Source organism: Filicampus tigris, chromosome 4 (assembly GCF_054856515.1).
Source record: "Filicampus tigris isolate MCC_2025a chromosome 4, RoL_Ftig_1.0, whole genome shotgun sequence".
NCBI lineage: Eukaryota > Metazoa > Chordata > Actinopteri > Syngnathiformes > Syngnathidae > Filicampus > Filicampus tigris.
In genome coordinates, this window is record NC_141220.1 from 13014229 (window position 1) to 13028749 (window position 14521).

The 14521-nt window shown below is 40.6% G+C and overlaps 1 protein-coding gene across 1 annotated transcript in view; it reads right to left on the reverse strand.

Annotated features, from left to right (window-relative positions):
* Nucleotides 1–981: 981 nt before the first annotated feature.
* kcng4a (potassium voltage-gated channel, subfamily G, member 4a) overlaps nucleotides 982–14521 on the reverse strand; it is a 28351-nt gene continuing 14811 nt past the window's right edge. Inside the window, exon 5 of the mRNA XM_086029378.1 lies at nucleotides 982–2899. Coding sequence (XP_085885504.1) covers nucleotides 1994–2899 — 906 coding nt within the window. The 3' untranslated portion in view covers nucleotides 982–1993. The remainder of the gene's footprint in view (nucleotides 2900–14521) is intronic.

Below are 14521 nucleotides of genomic sequence, written 5' to 3' on the forward strand. Positions count from 1 at the left end.
CAAATAATTCTTAAAGCTTACCTTCTGTAACTGTAACCCGGAAATGTATTTGTAGCGTATGTGAGTTAACGACAGTTGACTTGACCAAACCAATCTTCACAGAATGTGCCAAACACAGCACAATTCTGTCTCGCTGAATTTCAACATAGGCAACACAATGAAGAGTGGCGACCACAAGATGTCCACATATCAGGAACTAACCAATCAGAGGAAAGCGGCTACCCGTATTGAATTAATTATAAAGGACTCAAAGACATTAGTTTAGGAATAGAATGTTTAAAAAAAAATCAACCTTTAAAACTTTTCAATTTACGTATGTTCAGATATTGACTACCAGGATGGATAATGGTTTTATATCCTGTGTAATCCATCACACCTACTTGTGTAAAACAGGATTACCAAATCGAAATAGATATACTCCAAACCATATGTTGCTACAGCGGGTCACATGAACCATAAATCCCACTGAAATGAAATGAGACTCCATATGGCCAAAGGAAACCAATCACTAGTAATCTGTGGAGAGAAAAAGCAAGACAAATCTAGTTCATCACATTTTAAACCAGGGGTTAGATCTGAGTTCCTGGTAGTTTGGCTATGGTTCCCATAATCCTAATTGTAATCTAGATTACGCTCACATCTGGCATGCTCTTGTGTGTTTCCATTGGAGGGCCTGACTACTCTTCTTTGAAAAATATACAGCCGGGCAGTGGGTTTATCCCAAACTCAGAGATGTTACCTTGTCAAATTAAATTGTAGTGATCTGCAGCCAAGAGATTCACAGAAACATGGCACTCATCCATCTTTGGTGTAATTGTGCATGCGATGGCAAACAGATGAGGATTGTTGTTTGTGGAATACTTATCTGCGGGGCTGGCTGGAGAAGCTGTCTCTTCTTTCTTCATGTTCAGTAGCGTGACTCTGCAAATCACTGACTCTTACACTCGAGAAGCCAACAAATGCAAAAATTGGATTTGCCTCTGATTGTTGCAAGAGCTTTTATTTGGAGCGTTGCAAAGTACATTTCATGGTTGTTAGCACTCATTCTCTACTAGTCACTCACAAAAAACATGCCTTCATTTGTTCCTTCCTCTCTCGCTGTTTTAAAAAAAAAGTATCTTGTTCGATTTATATTAATCTATACCTCATCATGTTCTCACTCATACCCTCTTAATTAAAAAGTCCGTAAAATGTTTTTTTTTTTTTTTTAAACATACAAGACATGCAATGACCAAATCCAATTACATGGCTATAGGCATCTCAGAAATGAACCAAAAGAAGCACATTACCTAGACTGCATTCAGTTACTTGTCACATCTCGGACAACATAACATATAATGTTGATTTTAGGTTTGCTTGACTTTTTAAGCACATTTTCCCTGACAATTTTGCCTCCAAATTTGACCACTTGGCGGGTGTCTGACTTCCATTGTGCCTTTACATAACGTACCGCATCAGAAAGGTATTAATTGAATAACAGTTATTTTTGTTTGCAGCAAAGTAAAACTGCTTTTTGGTGGATTAAGATGTGCTTGTATGTCTAATGAAGTGTGCAGTGAGAGTTTGAGTCATTTGATACACTGACATTGTAGGCTGGTAAGCATTACACTTAGATTTGCAAGGTATTTTCACAGTGGAAGAAAAAAAAGCAACTTTGGATTGATATTGCATGTTTATGGAAGCAAAGAGTCACTGATATTGCAGCAAAGGCTTTCAATAAGACAACCTGTGCCATCGGGTTTAAAGGGTTTTAAAGGGTCTTTTCAGTCCGTGTCAGTGCAGTAAGCACGCACAAACGCTCAGATTCGCTCTCGGGTCTCACAACCTCGGCAACCTGAAGAGCGAAATAAATGCAGCAGATGTTATCTCCTCCTTATGTTTAATGCATTTAAGATACACATGGAAAGGGAGACCATTGGGGAGATAAGAGCGAGTCTAGTTTTTATGTAACGTGGAGATTAGAAGGTTTGGATTGATAGCAAGAAATGTTCATTCAGAAAGCTGTTGCTGGGAGGCTGTAATTATTTGCTGCAGCAGCATTTCCTTTCCCTAACAGAGCCAGCGACTCTAGTGAGTGCATACTATCCTTATCCAGATGGAATGCTAGTCCAATGGCAGCTGAGTCCTCTAGTTTCATGTCAGCACCTTCTCCTCCGTCCATTCCTGCCTCCTGCAGCTCCCCAGCGGCGTTGGTGGAGGCGGCGGCTGCTGCAGCGGCGGCGCACTCCTCTTTGAACAAACGGTCGTGTTCCATCTTGAGTTCTTGGTAGGAGCGGGAGAACATGTGGAAGATGGAGGTGGCAGGGAAGGCCATGATTAGGATCCCACTCAGGATGCTGCTCAGTGCTACAACCTGCCCGGGGATGGATCTAGGCACCATGTCGCCATAGCCCACTGTTGTCATGGAGATTATAGCCCACCAGTAGGAGGCGGGGATGCTGCTAAAGTCGTGAGGGCCCGTGAGCTCACTTTCAGCCAGGTGGACCAGCGGTGAGAAGAGGGTGACTGCCACGCAGAGGAAAAGCAAGAGAAGGCCAAACTCGCGAGTGCTGCGCCTCACCGTCAGTCCGAGAGTCTGCAGGCCAAGAGAGTGGCGAGCCAGTCGCATCACATAAAGAATCCTCAACGCCCGCAAGATCCTCAGCACCAGACCCAGCTTGTCCAAGTAGCCCTTCCCTCCGCCTGGTCGATCGCCGTCCAGGTTCGGGTCCTCCTCCTTTACCACCAAGGACACGTAGTAAGGCAAGATGGCCATGGCGTCGATGATGTTGAGCGGCCCACGGAGGAAGTCTAACTTGCTGCGAGCCTGAATGAAGCGCAGGATGAACTCCAGCGAGAACCAGGCCACACACACCGTCTCGATGATGAACATGTTGTAGCATTTGGAGGAGCACTCGCCCTGAGGAGGACAGAGGGTTTGACAGGGAGAAAGAAACATGAAGAGGGAAAAGTGAGATGAAGGGGAATCAACATCAACCCTCAAATCAAGCGATCGCTCTTTCTTATCCTTAATGAATCATATGGTCGATAGACGGGAAACTTAAAATATACGGACTAAGCATAGTCGGAAGCCCATTTTTTCCGTCGATGTAATCATCTATTTTGACGGTGAGGGCCCCCACCATTCAGGGTATATGTTGTATATTATTTTGAATTACAGTGTATGTTCATTATTAGAATGTGTTTCAGTCAAGCACCCAATCGTATCTACATTAGGGATGAATAAATTGGAAAATATTTTGTTGTCACAGTGACAATTGGCCAAGGTAACTGATTAATGGAAGTGCACATCTCCATTCAAATCACCCCTCCAGGGTGCCATGAGAGATAATCAGATCATACATTTTGTCCCAAAATTATAATTTATTACGGTACTTAAAAATATCTTTGTTCAGCTACGGTATATATGTCAGTGGCGAAAAATGAAAAGTTGAGAAATAACATGCTGGCAGAAGGTCCAATTAACCTCCTGTTACCATTCACACAACGGAATACTGTTCCGTCATGGCTTCATGCACGTATATAATATTGGATGCCTGTATGGATGGATTTCTACGATTATCTTGGAGTGACAGTAGAAATTTCCTCACTATCGTGATCCTGACCTGATGAGCAACTGACTCATCGGCAGAATCCCACAGAAATGAAAAGTGTGAAGCAGTATCATGACTCTGCACATGGTTTCAATTTTGTAGCTTGTACGTTCAAATGTGAATTGCACGCTTGAAATGACAAAAAAAGGAAAGACATTATTTGGCCTTCATCAGCTTCTAGGAACAGGTTCTCTCTATTCCACTTTGGTCTCTCCGCTCAATGTGTGACTCATGTATTTCCATTCTCTTCCATTTCTCTTTCCTCACCCTGGCTGCAACCCTCTTCCTCTCATCTCCTCCTCCTCCTCCTCCTCCTCATTATTAATTCCGGTTCCTCCTTCATCACCCTCTCCGGACTCCTACCCTCTCATCCGTCATTCGCCGGTCGTCTCAGATGCGGCTCACCTGTTCCCCTTTAGTCTTTATTCGTTTCCGTTCCCCCAAGGGAAAGGCAACTCCCTCCGTTGCATGACACACACGTGTCCCATTCCTCTGACTCTCATTTATCACTTCTTTCCCCACTGAATCCCTTAACCCAATGTGACCTTAAGCCTTTTTACGTACTGTATGTTGTGTGTGGTGTATCTGCCTTTTTTTTGTGCACACTGCTATTATTAAGGTGAGAAGAAGGGTTTTGCTGTTTTTGGCAGCACAACAAATTAGTTCTATTAGCTGCTCAGGCACGGTCGTCCTTCCTTTCGGTTCTTGGGTAAGTAGCATTAAGAGGTTTTATGGGAATGTTCTGATCTAGCTGCAAACTGCACCATCAGCATCCGGCATGGCCCATCCTTCTTCCACTCTCTTGCCTCCATATGGGATTAAATAAGGATGTCCTACACTGACTTACACTGAAACAAATTTAGAGCTCAATCTACTTAGAAAATGTAAGGCAACTAATTGCATCAATTTATCAAGTAGTTACCAAAACATGTTCTTTATTAAAACAACTTAAGCTTTTAAATGTGTAAAATAGAATTTTCTAACATTACTCTTTGAGTTTACATAAGTAGCTCTTGTTAAGGAGACCATTCACAATTTCTTGTGTTTTTAACAAAGGAAATATTATTCTAAATTCTAATAATTGTGTAAGAATCCAAAATAATGTTTTTATTGTTGACATTACAACACTGTGCAAACATTACAAATGCGCAAGATGACTTTTTTCATAGCTAGCGTGTTGATGTCTTTGCCCTGAAGTTACTGTTGGGGAAGAGCAAGTTGTCAAAGTCGAAATGCTCAGAACACGTACATAGGAGCACATATATTAATTGGATTTAATGAAATTGAGAAGAAGTGGTGTATTTCGCTTGCTTTGATTTCTGACTAGTTTTTTTGTATATTAACTATTTACCCAATCAAATGTAAATAGAAAGTAGATACAAGTTTAAAAAAATTGTAAAGATATTTGTTAAAAAGTAAGTAGCATCTACTCATAAAAGTGTATTCTAAAACTCAAATAAGTAACTAAACTCAAACACTACAAGGAAAACTCAAGTAGGATTTATTTGCAAATTTTACATATTTAAAAACTTAAGGTTATTTCCCAAATAGTATGTTTTTTGTAACTACTTGATAAATTGATGCAATTAGTTGCCTTTCATTTTCGAACACCTGACTGGTGTTAAATGCCTCGCTCGTCCTAACCCTGATCAGCAAAGAAGCAGTGTGCGCTCGTCCCAGCATAAATCTATGTCGCGCATGCTCACTTCCACATTTCCTCATTCTCATAAATCAGCCATCCTTTTGATATGTTGAAGTGGTCATTAGTAAGGATGTCCACATAAATTTCGGTGCCAATTGATCACCGTTTTTGGACGTTATAAGCAATGAAAGTACAATGATTTCCAATGGAGAGTTTGTAATCGGTTCCTCCAGTGACTCGAACAAGGATAGAACGGTAGTGGGCGCGGCCATTCTCCTCATTAACAAGATGCGTTATTCATGGAGTCACTTATGTCCTAATTTCTCCCAAATTTATTGATAAAATAGAAAATGACAACTCTTTCCATTTTCTTGATCAAAAAATATATAAAATGAACTTGTTAGTGAAAACATGGCCATCTCGGCCCCACCATCCCTTTAAAGAAGGCAGCATTCCGCACACTGCCTTTGTGTGACATCCAGCTCTTAAAGCACTGTGGGAATTCAGGGCTGCCATTCCCGCATCAATCTTTCAGACACTTTGTGCCCTCGGCTCACATGTTTTGTCTCTCATGTGCACTTTCTACCTCTCATTCATTTCCCTCCTCTTTGCTCTTTCCGTCTTGTGTGCTGACATTAGTCCCATTAGGGCTTCGCAACGCTGTTCTCACCCCTGGCATGAAAGGCCATTTGTTTCAGCTTCAGGATTTCTACTTCTGTCTCTTCAAAGAGTCACTACGCCTCGCTGACCTTATCTCCGCTGCGTGATTCTCTCTGGAACTTTGTGACAGCTCGTTTCAGCACAAGCACGGCAGCTGACCCAAACAGGCTTTTGAATTTTCATTTCATTCTGATTTTGAAAAGATGTCATTGTCAAATTAAGGCAAAGTCCACAGTGGTGATGAATCATGAAAGTTAACACATTCAAGATGTTTAGGGGAAGAGACACAAGAAGCACGATCCATGGGAAAACACTTCCTTTTCATCAAAGGTGACTTTTGACGAGTGGCGGGGTGCACCCTGGACTCGTCTTTCACAATATGTCCATTTTAAAGTCTTCACTGGACCTTACATGTATGTTTTTGGAATGTGGGCGGAGGCTAGAAGTGCCGCCATCTGATTTTTTACGGTTTGCAAATGTGCCCCGTGACTGACCGGCGATCAGGGAAATACTGTACAGTCCGCTTTCTGCTTTGAGTCAGTTGCAATGGGCTCCAGCCTCCCAGCTGTGACCCAGAACAGGATACACAGTATGGAAAATTGATGGGTTGATGGATAGTTCCTCTTTCCTCTAAGGACTTTTGATGTAATATCAATGTAATATGACAGGAGGTTTTGCAGGAACCACAGGAGCAAACTTGATACCCACATTGACAGTCGTGCAACAGATGCAAGTAAGCGGCCACATTTAATTTCTCTCATGATTAACAGTAATTAGTGAAAACTTCTGAGCAGCTGTCGTCAACGCTCAATGCCTCATTTAACGTCAGACAGCTACAGCGAGTGTCAGGTGAACATTAGACGCTTGCAATGTGATCACAATAAATTCCCATGCATTTCGAACTGTTATTAACATGTCACAAAAAATGTGTTTTGTTGTGTGGCTCAAAAGCAATTTTAACGTTGACATTTGGGCAAACATCACTTTTCATGAGAACAGGCTTTCTTTTGCATCCAGAAAAAAAGCAGCAAAATCCAACTATTAAGGATGTTGAGAGCAGAGTACAATAACATACTGTACACTCAAATTAAAATGGGGAAATAATCCTTGGGCCCCTTTTTAGGTAGATACAGGTGTAACTCATTGAATGGTGTGGTGAAGACCGTTAAATTAAAGAACAATTCTGACAAATACATAAAAAATACATACCGGTAATACAGACGACATGGTCATTGAAAAAGCTCTCGGGGATTACAATGGAAACAATGTGCCGTGACAGCTGTCTTTGCTGTATTTCACACGTAATTGGATGAAACACTTTGCAGCGGGGAAAATATGATCATTTTCAGTGCTTTACTTTGATGTGGGTGTGGGTGCTAATGGTAGCACAGATGGTCAGGGAGCTAGAAGTGATGAAGTTTAATATATCGCTGTATCACAAACATCTGTCATACTGTGGTCCAATAGCACTTAGTCAAGATGCTTGAAGAGATCTAATTTGTGCTGGGTTTTGAGTCAGAAAACACGCACGCACACACACGGTCAAATATATTATGACAGCTGCTGGCTGTCTCTTTCTGTTCAGCATTGGCTTTTGTAAGAATTCTTGTTCACTGCCATCCACTACTTCACAAGTGGGGTGGCAGGCAGCTGCCTCGTCAATCAGACCACAATGTACACACGGGGTTGAAAAAGTAAATGTGTCTTTTTCTTGTCAGACAAAAAGAAGCTTCTATTGTTTTGAATTATTGATGTGTTTTTACACTTGTGGATCAGTTGAAGCTATATTGTGTGCAGTCTTTGACAACTCCCGCTATATCGGACAGCTACATTATTATGGAAAGATGTACATTTGTGATAATTATAGCAAGGAACTAAAAAGGTCTCAGAAATAAGCAAACCTTTGCAAAGGCTGAGCAACCCTAATTTGAAACATGTAGCGAGCAGGTTCTGCATCAGAGACAGAAATTAGGCTTCGAATCTTGGGTCTGACCTTTCTTGGTGAAGTGTGTATAATCTCCCCGTACTTGCATGGATTTTCTCTGGGTACTTTAGATTTATTTGATTTTGATTTTGACTTATGTGCCAGTACAGGGCTTGTTTTGCCTCTTTGGGATTTTGGCAGACCGCTCTGCACTATGGTGGGCGTTTCCTTTGAATTGCACCCTGTACACCTGACAAATTAGTATCTGAAAGTCAACAAAACTTTACTAAACTGCAGGATACCACATCTAAGTGGGGGTGTAACAATTAATCAAAAATCGGTTTAAAATTGATTCAAATTGCTTAAAATATGCATTGATGTGAAAAATAAATAAAATCGATTAGTCGAATACTTGTGCCAGACTTGCACTGGAAAATAGAGCCCTATAAGTGTAATGAGTGTTGGTTGTCAATGTATTTCCTGTGTGGCTTGCAACTCTGAACAGGATAATTGTAGAAAATGGATGAACAATGAAAGAAAATTATTTAAAATTAAAATATCAGCATTATAATAAGTCGGCACTGTAACTTACTGGTTGTAACATACACCTCACACTTCTAAGGCATTGGAATCAGGTGTGTTGGAGTAGGGAGACATATAAAACACGCAAGACAGCAGCCCTCGAGGACCGGACCTGGACATGCCTGCTTTAAATTGTCCGTAATGTGAGTGTAAAAGGTTGTTTGTATTGGTTTATATAAGCCCTGCAATTACATGGTGACCAAGCATTCCATGGTCTACCCTGCCTCTTGCCTTAAGTCAGATGGAATAGGCTCCAGCTCACCCGTGACCCTAGTGAGGATAAGCAGTACAGACAATTGATAGGTGGCGTATTATAAATATCATAATTAAAATCTGTTTTTTGGGGTTCAAGGTTATAGCCCAAGGTATTTCTGCCCTAACCATACTGTATGACCAGCGCTGGGTAATATAAAACTCTGTAGACATTTGGTTTTGAGAAATAATCCAGCATCTGCCTCAGTGCATTCACTATTTTCAACCCATCAAAAAAAAAAAATAATAATAATAATGAATCATAATCCTGTAATCCCTCTGTGTTCAAAGGTTGGGGGCAGAAATAGGAACAAAATATTTAGGCCATCAATCAGTTTTACCTTGCGGCAGACCTTGACCATACTTCACTGAACCTGCTGCTGCAGCCCGCTAGACGCAGTTTGCACTTTGGTCAAAGTCAGTCAAATGGCGAGGAAAAAACAGCAATGTCAAAAAGAAAGAAGACGTACTGTGTCCATGCGTCATGAGTTATTAAAGGGCTTGTATTACGTGACATCTCCATCCGTCAGCTGCAGGCTCTCCTCCTGTAACCAGATAGCTGCAAGTACGCACAACATGCACAGTGGAAGGTGTGCGCCTTTCTGAATGACAACCATCCATCCATTTTCTCCTCCTCGTTAGTGGTTACTGGTGAAATGAGACCTATCCCGGCTGACTGAATGGTCGCCAGCTAATTGAAGGGCACGTACAGTACAGACAAGAAACCGTTCACGCTTAAGAACAATTTGGAGTCTTCAATCCCACAAACCTTTGCAAGCACGGGATAACATGCAAACTCCACACAGAAAGGTCAGATCCGGCAACCTCCGAACTGTAAGGTGTGTGTAACTTGCAAACTCAGCCACCGTGCTGCCCCACGATATAAAAGAAAACAGTACAAACAGTCCTCAGGAGGATAGCTGTACATACTTGCACACAGAGCTGCTTTTGTACTTAAAACACTATGCAAGCCAACTGTGATCAGATCTTAATTTCGCACTTGGGAAAATTGCACCTCCTTGCTTTTGCTTTTATTGCCAACAGCATTTTTCAGCAAAGGATTTATTCAAAATCAATTTAAGACCTTGTGTACACGCTTGTTAATAAACAAAGACTTGGTAAAAAAAAAAAAAAAATCAATAAAAAATCAATAAATGTACATGACTAGCTCATCGGCGCTGGGCCCCATCCGACAGCAGTTCTTCAGTTCTTACTGCTGTATTGCTGTGTACTGTACAATACTTACTAAATACTAAATAAATAAACAAAAAATAAAGGTACATTAGCTCTTCAATTAGCATTCACGCAGGGATTTTTTCATATGAGCAACTATAATGTCAAAACCAGATTGGACCACATATGTGATATATTATATAACATAGCTAACATTTTCCAAACAACAATGCCACGTTCGTTACTTCATCGTTTTTACCAGATGAAAAGCTTCTAAAATGTATTTTAAGAAACGCTGACTCAGATAACTTTCAGCGATGTTAGTATAGTTGCGATTTTGTCATTTCCTGTGATGCTTTTTTTTTTCCTTGTCAATTTACATGACTCTATGTCTTGGGTAAGTATAGTGTTCAAAACTTGAGAGGAAGTCTACCGCACCCCACCAGAATTCACTTACATGCTGACCACATCTAATTTGTTCACACAAACCAACGGCACTAGCTATCAGAGCAGTTGCACCACAGTTCAATTTAACAACACCAGAAGCAACTACAGAACACGCAAATACATTAGTGAAATGTTAGGTTATTGTATAATAATTCACTTTTCTGGTCGTGCTTGTAATCTAGAGTATGAAACACATACTTTAGTAGAAGTTTCAAGTACTAAAAACTACTCCAATTAAGGTTTTCCCTTATGAACTTTGTTGGCAGTTTGATGAAGTCGGTCAGGGTCATATCAAGTTCATAGTGTACAAAAAAGAGAAAAACAGCTAACAAACACTAATCATGGACATTACCTACACCCTCATATACTGTATAACACTCAGATCTAAGAATCTCCACTGCATTGTGTTGTTCGTCTGTACTGTGTTAGCTGTCCAATCCTGTTCTGGCACAGACAAGATAAACACCTCATACTTTGCTGTTCTCTCCCATAATCCCACTTGGCAGCCGTGCAGCAACGGATGGAAAGAATACAGCTCATAACCAGATAGGCTATAATAGGCATGAAATCAGCTGCACACTGATACTGTCAAACAGAGTTATACATCCTCAAATACACCCGGGACGCCTTAGCATGCACATGTCTATGTAATGTTTGATCTTTGATACAGTTTGGATATTAGTATTCAGCCGCATGAACATTTTCAGATACTAAGGAAGGGTGTGGTATGGTTTTAAAACATTTGCTTAGCAATTATCAACACTTCAAAAAGTGACACACAGATGCGCGCACACACAAACATCACTGACTTGGATTTGATAACAATACAATCTGCAGCAACAGAAAGGTCAGGTTACTCTGACTGTAAATTATTGCGACTGCTCATGCCTCGGTGACTGCCCATAGGTTTCTCATCTCATCCATCTGTCTTCTCTTCGAGCGGCCACAATGTGCCTAATGACATAATTTGTTTTCTTGACTAGCACTCTACTCACGTCAGTCTTGTCTGAACAATCACAGTGGAATTCCTCACTTATCAGTCGCATGAAGAAAATTATGAGGAGGAGAAACATGTGACACATAAGACACATTGTCTGAAAGCGTGTTCATTTTGTGCACTCAGACTGCACAATTTGACTTTGTACAGGAGACACACATTTACAGGAAGATATATTTCTTTGAAAAACCTGATGAGTTAGTTCAACTCACATGGTAAGAGGAAATTGATTGCATCAGATTGATTTTTTTCAAGAATATGTTCTATGCAGGCCCACTAGGTGAAACAAGGCAATATGATTTATATGAAACATGAGTTCAGCAGCAAAATCCACCCGTTTTTAGCCTCAGGGCTCAGAGAACGACCAATCACAGCTCACCTGTGTCCTGAAGCTAAGGCCTGATTGGTCGTCATCTGAGCCCTGTGAGGGTGTGTGATGTTATTTTCAGTCGACAGAAGTGACAAAATGGCCGCCCCCAGAGATGGCTAAAAACGGGTGGATTTTGTTTCTTAACTCATATTCCACAAACATAATATTAATCAGAATTCTGTGTTTCAACTAATGGGCCTGCATAGAACATATTCTTAAAAAATGTTTGGTTGACTTACGCTTCAAGCTAGCACAGTAACTCACTTTGGTTGTCAATAAATGTTGCTGGTCCGTCATGTGTCCTTCGCCAACGGCCGGGCCACCTGGCCATCATCATCAGTCCGTCATTATTTCAAGCCGACTAAAGCTGTCATCGTCAGTTCATCACTCCGTCATTGTTATTTTAACCGTGCTTCCGTCATCGCAAAATTTCCGTTATTTTATTTATTTTTGTTTTTATAATAATTATTATTATACATGCCTTTTTGTTAAGATGTTCTGTTGGGTTTTACAATGTTCTTACTAGGGATTGGAATTCGACTAAATTTTCTTGACCAATTCTGTATTTTCTTTTTAAAGGGGAAATTGTGTGTCAGCTGGGTGCATCCAAATAGAGCACTCTATTTTGCCTCAGTTGCTTTGATTCAACACAATCAACAGAATTGCTAAGGATCAATAGACTGTTACTGTGCTCACAGCTATTTTTTGTACATCACGCAGTGTAGTGCCTTTTACTTGTTTCAAACTGCCAACTTTGCCCATCCTGGTGTTGAGTTACTAACATCAAGTGCAAAAACAAGATAATTTCCAGGGATTCACAACATCAAGTACATTTAGCAATTATATGATGAATTCCTTCCAAGTGTTGTTTATGTTTTGTATTAAATTGCCTTGCATTCAATTTCATCCATCCGTTTTCTATATCACTTATTGTCCTCATTAGGGCCATGCGTGAGATGGAGCTCCCAGTTGACTATTGGCAAGAGGCCACCATGGATTGGTTGCCGGTCAATCTCATGGCAGAAACTGTGTAGACATACAGCCATTAAATGGGCTGTCACTTATATAGCGCTTTTCTACCTTGGGTACTCAAAGCACTTTACACTGTACCTCATCTACATACTGATGATGCAGCGTCAGGAGCAACTGGGGGTTCAGTATCTTGCTCAGGGATACTTCGACATGGACACCATGGCCGGGGATCGAACCCACAATCTCCGGGTTGGGAAACGACCACTCTACCACTGAGCCATGCCACCCCATCAAATGTAATTCATTTATTTACTTTTAAACAAACATGCATGTTTTTGGAATGTGGGCGGTAATCCAGGTAAGCACAGGAAGAGCATGCAAATTCCACACAGGAGGGCTTGAGCTGAGATTCGATCCCAGGAACTCTCGACTGTGAGGCAGACATGTTAAAGTCTACCCCACCATTCGATTACAGTCTTCATTCATTTGGTAATGCACTTTTAATTCTATTCAATGACCTTTCTTGCATTAAATTACCCCTGAACAAGTTTGGAATGAAAGCACTCCATTTCAACAACAATCTCTGTGTAGGGCACATGCATTTTCTGTCGAATGTCCTTTTACCAGTGTCATCACTGTCAGACAGTCTTTGAAATTATAAAACCTTCAATGAGCTATGAGACAAACGAGTAAGAAAAGAAAGGAGGCTTTTGTGGCTGTTTTGAGGTCTGATTATGAATCTATTTATCTATTTATTTATTTATTGTTTCACCCCCATTCAATTGTTGACTTGCAGCCCTGGTCTTCCTTAAACTCCTCTTTCAATCCATCACGTGAATTGATGAACACAACAGTACATGGACAAAAATCGAGTGACCCACGTACACATTCATGAACAAATCAAAACATTTTGGGGTATGTCCACACAACTAGTCCCTCCAAAATCTTAAAATCTTGCCAAGACAACATTTCTCCTGCAGATGCCCTCCTATCTTGGTTTTCTCCTTATCATCCTCTCCCTCCTTTGCGCTCTATATACTTCAGATTGAGGCTGGAGCGCAATTACTGAACAGCAAATCCTACTTCACTTCACAGCATTACTGACATAAATGGCCACTTCAATTACTCTCCAGGCCAGAAGATGACCGAATTACAAAACAAGATCAAATCTAATTGGGCTGACTTAAAAGACACTGTCACTGTGAGAGAATGTTCAAGAATGAATTAAAGCAGTATGCAGAAGCAGAATGACAGTGCAGCTGCCTATCTCAGCTGACACATGACAGTATGAAATGCATGCAAACAACATCAGTCCATCATCATACTGAAGTAGGTTATTGATGTGTGACTTCGAGTTTAACTTGCACACTCTTTCCAATCTACTTTAGACATCCTGTCTGAGTTTTATTGCAAGAGATTACTGGGGTCAGTGCAAGCCCAGCGGCCACAGTGCTATAATCAATGTTTGTTTGTACGTACAAAGTTTATATGTGATCTGTATATTTAACTTAGGTATGTAAATATACATGCATTTTGGACAGCAATTTTTTATTATTTATTTATCATTGGTACTGTGAAGCCAGGGGTGGGAACTAAATAAGTTTGACTTTGTCCTACTCCTTTTCAGGCTAGCAGTACATGTTGCTTTCTTTTGGGATACTCATATTGTTGATATCTGTTTTGTTTTGTTTTTGTTTTGTTCAAAGTAAACTGCAAACTTCAATGTTAGCATCACACACACACCACAGTTAGAGAGGAAGTTGTACGTTCATACATTATGTATCTTAAGTAATGAGACAAAGAGAAGGTATGTAAAGAATAGCTTTAACCAAGGACACATGGGGACAGGAATCAGGAAGTGAGTGGGAAAAAATATATGTTTCCCGTTAGGATGAGAAAAGTCTATAAG